General features: G+C 38.4%; 2 protein-coding genes across 3 annotated transcripts; both read right to left on the bottom strand.

Moving 5' to 3' along the window:
- Positions 1-318: 318 nt before the first annotated feature.
- LOC121731687 lies at positions 319-3,431 on the bottom strand. The gene is made up of 3 exons (XM_042121259.1): positions 3,218-3,431; positions 2,076-2,258; positions 319-1,135 (listed from the first exon to the last, which is right to left on the bottom strand). Exons 2-3 carry the CDS (start codon positions 2,250-2,252, stop codon positions 971-973), a joined length of 342 nt encoding a protein of 113 aa, XP_041977193.1. The 5' UTR covers positions 2,253-2,258; positions 3,218-3,431; the 3' UTR covers positions 319-970.
- Positions 3,432-3,896: 465 nt separating this feature from the next.
- LOC121731674 lies at positions 3,897-6,920 on the bottom strand. Of its 2 annotated transcripts, none has more exons than XM_042121239.1 (3): positions 6,387-6,920; positions 6,202-6,301; positions 3,897-6,097 (listed from the first exon to the last, which is right to left on the bottom strand). In XM_042121239.1, the coding sequence occupies exons 1-3, from the start codon at positions 6,405-6,407 to the stop codon at positions 4,221-4,223; spliced, it is 1,998 nt and encodes a 665-aa protein (XP_041977173.1). In that variant the 5' UTR covers positions 6,408-6,920; the 3' UTR covers positions 3,897-4,220. The 2 variants fall into 2 exon arrangements, with proteins under 2 accessions (XP_041977173.1, XP_041977172.1); XM_042121238.1 differs by having other exon boundaries at positions 3,897-5,590.
- Positions 6,921-9,515: the final 2,595 nt, after the last annotated feature.

Raw genomic sequence — 9,515 nt, 5'->3', positions numbered from 1 at the left:
GCGCCAGCGACGCCGCCCGCTAGTGCGGACACCGCGGACGCTCACAGTGCGGACAGTGCGCGTGCTCCTAGTGCAGACAGTGCGGTCGTAGTGCGGACGTGTACAGTGCAGTGCGGCGCCGGCCCGCGGACACCTCAGTGCAGTGCGGACCGCCGACGTCCTTCCGAACCTTCTCTCGATTCGTTAATTTATTAATTGGCGCCTCGCGCTCTTTTATTTATATTCGAAAATCGGAATTTGTTTCGTGGGAGTCTTGTGTGTAGAAAATTTTTATGACGAATATATGTGTACCGACACTCGACTTGAATCTTTCGAAAGTATTTTTTTTTATATTTAATTTAATGATCGGCTTGTACGGAACTGAAGCGAAATTATATTAGGTCAATTTCGTAATTTGTGAAGTCTCACAACCGGGAGGAATAAATTGCATAATTTTTATACGTATTAGCCTCTATGTAATATAGAAACAGAAGATATATGTCGATACGGAGGGAGCCGCAATAAGTTGCATTTCGATAAAGTAATAATAAGATAAATAGATATTTTATATTTCTTTGTATTTATACCCTGCTCTGTTTTTTTTATTTACAGCTTCCGATTTGTTACTAAATTGGTAGCGATATTTACATAAATACACATAAAGTTATTGTGAATGAAATGAACTTGTTAAATACTTTTATTGATTTCGTTTATTTAAGCGTTAGTGTATGACAATATATATTTATTTTTTTATTAAACACCATTACCTTGTAAAAATCTTAAACTAAAATATTAGAAATTAATTAAATAATATAACAAATACAAAAATGGTTATTTAGTTTGCTGCACTTATTTGTATAAAATTCAGTAGATAGTATGCAGACATTGCCTTAATAAAATAACATAAAAAACATGAAGTAAACCTAAACTTTTTGTTATTTAAAACTTAACACAACAGACATCACATTTTTGTAGTTGCATATTTACAATATCACTTAATATCTAGTTTCGATTGCCGCTCCTTTGAGATTGCAAACTTGTTACACAGAAAGAATATAACAGTTTCCGAAGAGGGTTTAACTTTACCCTCCGCTATAAGCCTTTTTAAATTTCTTATACGCTGCTTATGAGGATACTCCTTAGAAAGTGGCCGTTTCTGAAACAAAATAACGCTTTTAGTCCATTGTGAAATTAGAGAGAAAGAGATAATATATAAAAGATAATTTTTGGTTAAGCAGCATTCTGGTACCATTTAAAATAGGATTTGATTTAAATCATACACTTTGCAAACAATAAAAGAGGGGTAATGTCGAGATAATACTAATTTACTGATTGGCATTCCTCGGACTGTTTTTCATACTGTGACGCTTAGTAAAAGCGCGTTTTTCCCCTTTTATTCAATCGGACCGGATGAAATAAAAATCGGCCAAGTGCGAGTTGGACTCGCGCGCGAACTGTTTCGTACCATTATAGAGCAAAAATAGACAAAGAATTAAATTTTTGTATGGGAGCCCCCCTTTATAATTTATTTCATTTCAATTTTATTATTATTTATTATTTTTTTAATAGAATTGTAAGTTGTTGTTTTGAAAGTATTTTGTGAACATTTCAAGTGCCTACCTCTTGCCATTATTGATATCGAGGAAAAAAAGGCTGAAAAAAGCTTTTGTTGTATGGGAGCCCTTATTGCGTTTTTTTTTTGCATAATACGGGTGTTTCATGCAAAAATGCAATCGGCAAAATCGGCACGGCAGCAAGCTTAGAGACTCGACATTAAAAGCGAGACCGCACTAGGCGACATTTCGCGTTCCATAGTATGATAGTACTGACGTTTTAAGTCAAGTAGCTCTGCTGCCGTGTAGACGGTGTATCGCAATTCGCAGCTTAGCTCATATGAATTTATACAAATAATATTTGGCCGTGAGGTGGCGCGTCTCTCCGCTACAGCTTACTGTCGCCTAGTACGGCCTCGCCTGTAATGTTGTCTCTCCAGCCGACTGTCGTTTGTACTTGCGTTTTCTTACCAGCAATAATACGCATTTATTGCTGGTAATCTGATGAAAAGGTTCTAAACTTAATCACTTCATGCGACATACCTCCTCGACAACATCAGCGGTGGGTGAGACGATGCCGGCGATGGAGTCGTCCCACATGACGGGGTGCCAGGGGCGGCGCGCCGGCCGCTCGGGCTGCGGCGCGGGCTGCGGCGGCCGCAGCGGCAGCGACCGCACGTCCACGTAAGCGTCCTCCTCAAACTCCTGTTCTCGACTCATTGTTGTCTACAAAAACAATATTTATGATTCGCGGTTTGCTGATTTCAAGTCGGTTTACACCACACTACAGTATAATTAAGTGATACTAATTTTAAGCAGTGTAATAGACTATAGTATTTAGGGAGTTAAAGGCTCCCTAAATCATCCTGCAAGAGGCAACACCTTTTTCTTCCGGGCCCTGAAAAAGCGCGGTGTAATATCTGCTTTAGTTTTCTCAGAACATTTTTTTTACTAAAGCCAATAAAAAAGTTACTAATACATTGATAGGATTAAAAGCCGATTAAAAATAAAATGTTATCGACAACTATGGCTCAACGCACACTTGACCGGCTTATAAATCGTTTTGTTGGCACAGAGACAAGAGGTATTGAAATGCTATTGAGACAGGAAAACATGTTTAGTTGTTTACCCAGACATTTTAAACGATTTGGCTGTTTACAGCGGATATAACAGATGTTTCCCGGAATTTCATATGCAACAAATAATTATATTTTCATTGTAGTTTAACACAAATTAAACAATAGATTTCAAAAAATACAGAAATCATTTATTAAATATTTTTCATTTCCAATATAATTTTGTTTACATATTCGTAACATAATGTTTACATGTTAAGTGCCCTTGACGGCATACTCATCAATGCACATTAATTACTTAATACCTCTATTTTTAATTTAAAGTGTTTTAAATAATAAATAAATAATATTAATATTAAATCTTGCAAGTAAAAAAATTAAGATCCCGTAGTTTATAAAATTATCAAATTCCCTAACTACCTAAAAATTAAAGCATTAGGTTTATTTGAATATTTATTGTAAAAGAACAATCATTTTTTTGAATATGCAGGCCACGCATTTTGTTACCTATTTATTGTTGCTACGTATAATACCAACGTAAAATCCTACAGGTTTTATGTTAATTATATATAATAAATTTAGATAAAAATAATCAAAATGACCACTTACCAGTAGTTAGTTGACTTTACTTTTCGAAATAGAACTGCTTTGAAAATAACCTGAGCCACTGTATAAAATAATCAATAACAGGATTTATTTCACTTAACGAGCAGTGAGCGAGCGTATGTCTAAACTGAAACTAAAATTTATTACTTTCTCTCTCCTCGGGGAGCCTTCGGTGGTTCGCGAGCATGACGTCTCTTGGACAATTACCAGCGAAAATAAGATCAACACAATACAATCGACATCTAGGACGCTAACCGATTTTGATGCCAACAATTTCTATTCAATCATAAATACATGGACTATTTAGCTCTAGGTGCGTTTACACGCTTTTATTTACTAATCTGTTTGCCTAGAATTGTACGTACCTACAAATACTTTCAGTAAGTACTGTTTAGGATTAATAAATCTACTTTTATATTGATTTATTTTTCAGCTGTTGATAAATTCAAAAGCAAAATTATATTACCTATATCATATTATAGTTCTGTTGAATTACTTTATACTGAGCAATCAATGATAACTATTTGTAAGCTTGAAAAGTAAGGTCTACGTACCTACCTACTACTAAAGTTATCTTAAAAGTTTTGTTAAAATATAGTTAATATTATTTTGACGGTTTTCTTAAACTGAGATAGGATGTGACTGGGAGAGGGCAGAGGGAAATATAAACAAATTATTTTTATAAAAATATCTCTTTAATCCAATACTAGAACTAGTTAACAAGAATAAAGACGGACTCCAGTCAGACTTCAACAACAATTACAAAATAGTAATTTTCGGAATCAACTCAAAGCAAAGCTTGTAATGATACGCTCGGACAAACGAGAAAACCTACATTTAGCCGAGTTACTGTTAACAAATTAGTTTCTTTTGATACAAATTGATTTTCAAACATTCGTCTACGAAATTATGGTTACGCAATGAACATCTACTTAAGAGTTTATTCGAGAGTTGAACAATCGCCACGCTCTATTTGTGATTCGTGTTGACTAACACTGGGGTCGATCTACGCCCCCGCGACGGCTTCGTCGAACGACTGCTCGTGCTCCGACCTCGCCAGCATGTACTCCGGCAGCGTGACGCCCAGGTCGGCGCTGTACCTGGGCACAGTTTCCGCCCAGAACGCGCCCTGAGATTCGGCCCCGGCGAAGTCCTCGGGGGGAGCGATGTTCGTTTCGTCCGCTATCTGGGCGTTCGCCTCGGCCTCGGATCCTTCGCTTCTTTTGACTTTCGGTGCGCTTTGAACTTGGGCTACGGGGCTCGTGCCGGCCGCCGCGAGGGTCGGCTGAACGGCCTTCTTCCTCTTTAATTTCTTTCCGTAGTTGGAATTGGACACCACATACGCCGCGGACCTCTGCGCGGACGGCGCGCTCGTCGTCACTATTTTGCTCTCGGCGCCGTCCGCGCCGTCGAGGGTGGCCGGCTTGGAGGTGAACTCCTTGACCTCCTGGTACGCCAGGTGGCTCTGCTTCGGCGCGGACTCGGATACGAACATGCACTCCTCATTTTTCAAGCCATTTTTGTCTATGCATTGAAAACACGTCATGCCGTTCTTGTGCACTTTTTTGCAGGCAGATCTGTCCTTCTTCTTGAATTCGGCTAGGACGTGCTCGACGTCCTTTTTAGGTTCATTGTCGGTGTAAAACTCTGGCAGCGCTTTTTTGTAGTCGTACGATTTAGCTTTGGTATCTTCCGCGCTACCTTCGTCGCTGGCCTCGCGAATAGCCTCGCTAGTTTTCGGCCGCGAGGCGTGGACGTAGTACGCCTTATATTTACCATCGGAGTCGGCATCGGGGCTCGCATTTCTATATTCGCTACTGGGCTTCTCCTCTTCCGAGCTGGTGAACTTCTGGGGCGCGGTGTCGTCCTCCTTGGCGTTTTGATATTTCTCAGCTTTCTTGTTACCCTGCGAGTTCTGCTCCGGTTCATCAGGCTCGTCGTTGCTGTCGTACTTATTCTCCTTGGAGTAGGCGTACTTGTTGTTTTTCGGTTCCGTTACATACGAGCAGGACTCGTAGTTGCCACCCGTCTTAGGATCCTTGCAGCTCATGCAAGTCATTCCATCCTTCTGAACCTCCTTACAATTTCCCGGGTTTTGTTTGATTTCGGCCGCCTGCTTTTCGGATAACTCCTTTATCCTCTCGTAGGCTTTGTGGTCGTAGCCGGAGTCGTAGCTGTACGGGTAGTCGTAGGAATCGTCGGAGTTCTTCTTCTTCTTCTTGTAGGGGCTGCTGTAGGGGCTCTCGTCGAACTCCTTGGGCCTAGAAATATACTCGGCTTTATAGTCATACGGATCATCCTCCTCCTCCTCGTCGTCGTCGGATCTCCTTATGTTTTCGCTCCTCGCCCCCGTATAGCGACGAATACGGGCCGGTCCTGCAATATAAGGTTTAGCGTTGTAGTTCTCGTCCTCGTTAAGATTTTCGATGAGCTCCTCCTTGCGATACTTTAGAGGATGGTTGACTTCGACATTCACCGCCGGTTGAAAGTAAGCGGCGACTGTGGGGTTGTTCTTCAGAGCGGCGAGAATTTCTTTTCCCTCCTCGTTGTCCTCGGGTTTGTACACCTTGTAATTGGGGTCGTGTAAAGTTCTTATATCGTATCGCAAGGGGGCGGAAAGCTGCGCGTTATGATGATCGGGTTGATGGTTAGGGGCCGGTTGTGCGACTAATTTTGCCGATTTCCCGTACGGCAGAAAACCTTGACTCGCGATGGGATTGAAACCGAAGCTCGAGGCGTCGAAAGTGTGATCTCGGGGTGCTACTCGCCTTTGCAATGAATCGATAGAGCTACTGACGACCGTATCGAACAAACGTGGATATTGGCTTTTATCAACGTTAAGAATCGCACTTTTAACCGGGTTCGATGCCAACGAAGGTATGCCTGTAAGACACAGAACATTTATTCTTGGAATTATGATTTAAAAGCTCAAGCATTTTTATATTAGGTACGTATGAAATAATGTGTAAAAATTGTTCACTTCTTACCAGAACTGCCGGAGTTGAAAATAGGACCGAAGTCTAATTCCTGAACGAATCCATGCTCCTCTCGTCTGGACTGGCCGATACACACCATCCAGAGAATCAACTGCAATGGTTTCAATTAATTAATTCCAAAATTGATCACTCGAATAATTTATAACGACCTTCGGTCCACTACAACAATTTCGTACCAGACAACTGAATTTGTACATTATCAAATGGGTGAACACCCAAACCGCGTCTCTGTGGTGCTATCGACTTCTCGCCGCTGTCGTATAATTGCTTCCTTGCTGCGGATGAAAGTAACGTCATATTTTTACATTGACAAGGTTTTATAGGCGTCAATGTTGCGAAGGTGAAAGATCTGTGCAACAGAGCGGCGCACCAGTGAAGCGTGTCAACGACAATGTCCGCTTGCTCCATCCGAGTCCCGGCGCCCGGGGGCTCGGGTCAACAGATCTGCAACAGCCTCCGACGTTGTCACCAGCATTTTTTGCTTTTGTGTTGCCACTCGATGGTAATGCATGATCTTATAAAGATCACGGGTCTAATTTCCAAATCGACCCACAGTTACGTTGGTACAGTAGTTTTGCTCTTTAATTTAAGTTTCATATCCAAAAAACTTTTTTGGGTGTTCACAGCTTTTCGTCAACGGATGCCTTTAATTTCTAAAGATAGAGTCCTAGTAAAGTGTTCATATTTAGGCTAAAAGTACATCGTAGTTAAATTACGAATAATAGGTTATAGAATCAGGCTAAAGCGTAAGTGCATAGCAATAAAATGTACAACTTACTATACTTAACTGCTGTACCTATTGCTGTATTATGTATATTTATATTTCTTTACACAAGTAATAATTAAGTACTTATTATTTTTTAAATATCTTTATTCATAAAAATGGTTACAATATTTACATAAACATATAAGTATTCCATAAAAACAGATAAATTTATATCTTCCAGTAAAAATTAAAATGTTATCTATAAAAAAGTTAACAAGGCAAAATTAGTAGATACTTAAACCTATTTTAGCTACTTTACAGAGAAAACTAACTAATTTTAAAGTAAAGTTGAACTTGGAAAGTCTTCATTAGCCATCGGTTTTGAGCAAACGACCGACATTCACAAAGATGACATCAATTTAAGGCTAGACTTTCGAAATCTGTAAAACCTAATTAAAAGTATTTGCAATATTTCCCCGCTTAGATCAATGGAACCATTATTTTAATGCTCTTAAATTCTTTTTCTTAGCCCTTGCGTCACTGCGACTCAAGAATATTGTGAGCTATGAAATCTCTATAAGCCACAATACTGCTTCTTGTTCGTCGTAAGTGAGTCTTAAAATATCCCGCATCTGGACTCTCGTAAAATACAGCCGTCATACCGCATACGATGAATTCGCATAATATTCCTAAATTAATTCTAGTTATTTTAAAATTATTTGGTTCAGCAATTTTTTTTCTCTTTAGTTTAAGATTCGGGGTTGGTTTGTTAGGCTCGTTGATAAATTATTACCCATGATTTAATAATTAGACAATAAAAAACACTTATGTTAAGGATTGACTGCCGCACTCAAAGTGAAAAATTAATTATTAAGTAATTAGAAAAATGACATAAGCCCGATACATTAACTGTCAAACTCTTCATTAAATTGAAGGATAATCGTAATTAAATGTCTCTGAGTACGGCGGTGAGTGTATATTATTTTTTGGGAGGTGTAAGCTAAGTTAAGCCTTCGTATGAGATTAAGAATGACAGAAATATAACTTTAGAAAATTTCTAGGACGCTGAGGTCTTTAACCTCACAGAAACAATGATTTCAAGGCAAATGAAAAGACAACCTAAGAATATAAATCAGCTGTACGAGGTCAGTGAACTTCATGTCCGTAAAACGTTGTGGTTTCAGTATTTTTTATTTAAGTACATAAGTACTTATGTAATTAATTTTTTGCCTGCGCTTCCATAAAATTCAGTAGATCTTATGATCTACTGAATTTACCTAACAATATACCTAATAAAAATATACCTAAGTCTTAAGTAAAGAAAATGTCTGTAACTTAATTTTAATTTAAGCTTAACTAGCTCATCCGGCAGACGGCTTTTTTGCCATGTAAGTACGGTTTAGAAATATGCTTAAGAGGAGTCCACACCGCCCTTTTTTCCATACAAACGTTGTCCCCTGTCTACTAGCATTATCCAAGGAGGAAACCCTGGATAATGCTAGTAGAGTTATAATTTTTTTCCTGAATATCTACGGCCACTAATACAATGTCCCTATGTTTTCTTTTTTTTCATAATTTAATTATTAAATAAGATATGAACGTTCAAAATCCCAAAAAATGGCCAGATTTTCCGCTGTGTTCAAACATCCAGAAAACAGATTACACAAAAAAAAAACAGGAACACAGCTCAAGCCTTTCTTTAATCTTTAATGAAAAAAGTACTTAAATCGGTTAAGTTTCGGAGAAGGAATCAGGGGACAACGAATCGTTGATTTTCTGCAGTTGTCTATCGCGTTCTGCGGTATAGGCTTGAGGTAAGGGAGACAGCTATAGATATTACACGTACTTTTTTTTTTTCATTTCTCTAGCCCCTGGTGTATCCTCTTAAGCCTATTGTTATCATATTTTTAGACGCCCATCTCAAAAACTTCGGATAAAACGTTATTATATCAGAATAAAAAATAAAAGCACACAAAATTTTCAACACAATTGGCCCAGCCGTTTTGTTTTTATAAACGATAAAAATTCTACACACGTCACACGTCATGATCATCATCCATAAAATATTTTGCATTTCCGTTCTGACCGAAAAAAATAAATATTATAATGACCGATGAAAAGATGTAGGCACGTATTCCGACTTCCGTCTTTTTATGTTGCTATGCTGGCGCTCGGCCAAAAGCCTGCTAAAACAATCATATTATTTTAGAGGTTTTACTTACCAATATGATTATGATGTTACTATGAAGATTGTTTTTCTGAAAAGTACTATGAATTAGATATTATATTGTCAATTATTGTCTTAATACTCTGTAGTGTAAATCTGGATGATACTTAACATTTAAATCAAAAATATTAAATTTTGTATTTCTTAAGCTTACATAATATACAATGTGTCCCGACACCGGTATCCGATCCTTTAATGTTATGATCTATGGCATATTTTATCGACAAATTGGCTCTCAAATTTTATCTCTCTCTCACGGTTGTAAAATGGCAGCCATTTTAGTTTTTCCAAGGCTTTCAAACTAATCTCATCAGTACTTCTCATGTAAATATCCCATGAAGATAAATAAGGTATCATGTGATAGCCAAACTT

The sequence above is a fragment of the Aricia agestis genome, chromosome 11 (genome assembly GCF_905147365.1).
Source record: "Aricia agestis chromosome 11, ilAriAges1.1, whole genome shotgun sequence".
In the NCBI taxonomy this organism is placed as follows: Eukaryota; Metazoa; Arthropoda; class Insecta; order Lepidoptera; family Lycaenidae; genus Aricia; species Aricia agestis.
This window is presented reverse-complemented; position numbering and strand designations above follow the sequence as displayed.

What these genes read in the sequence shown, in the direction of transcription:
- LOC121731674 (XM_042121239.1), bottom strand. Translation starts at nt 6,407, where the DNA reads ATGTACAAATTCAGTTGTCTG. An exon ending in TGTACAAATTCAGTTGTCTG is followed by an intron (nt 6,302 to 6,386) that starts GTACGAAATTGT and finishes AAACCATTGCAG; the next exon opens with TTGATTCTCTGGATGGTGTG. An exon ending in TTTCAACTCCGGCAGTTCTG is followed by an intron (nt 6,098 to 6,201) that starts GTAAGAAGTGAA and finishes TGTGTCTTACAG; the next exon opens with GCATACCTTCGTTGGCATCG.
- LOC121731687 (XM_042121259.1), bottom strand. Translation starts at nt 2,252, where the DNA reads ATGAGTCGAGAACAGGAGTTTGAGGAGGACGCTTACGTGGACGTGCGG. An exon ending in CCGCTGATGTTGTCGAGGAG is followed by an intron (nt 1,136 to 2,075) that starts GTATGTCGCATG and finishes ATTTTGTTTCAG; the next exon opens with AAACGGCCACTTTCTAAGGA.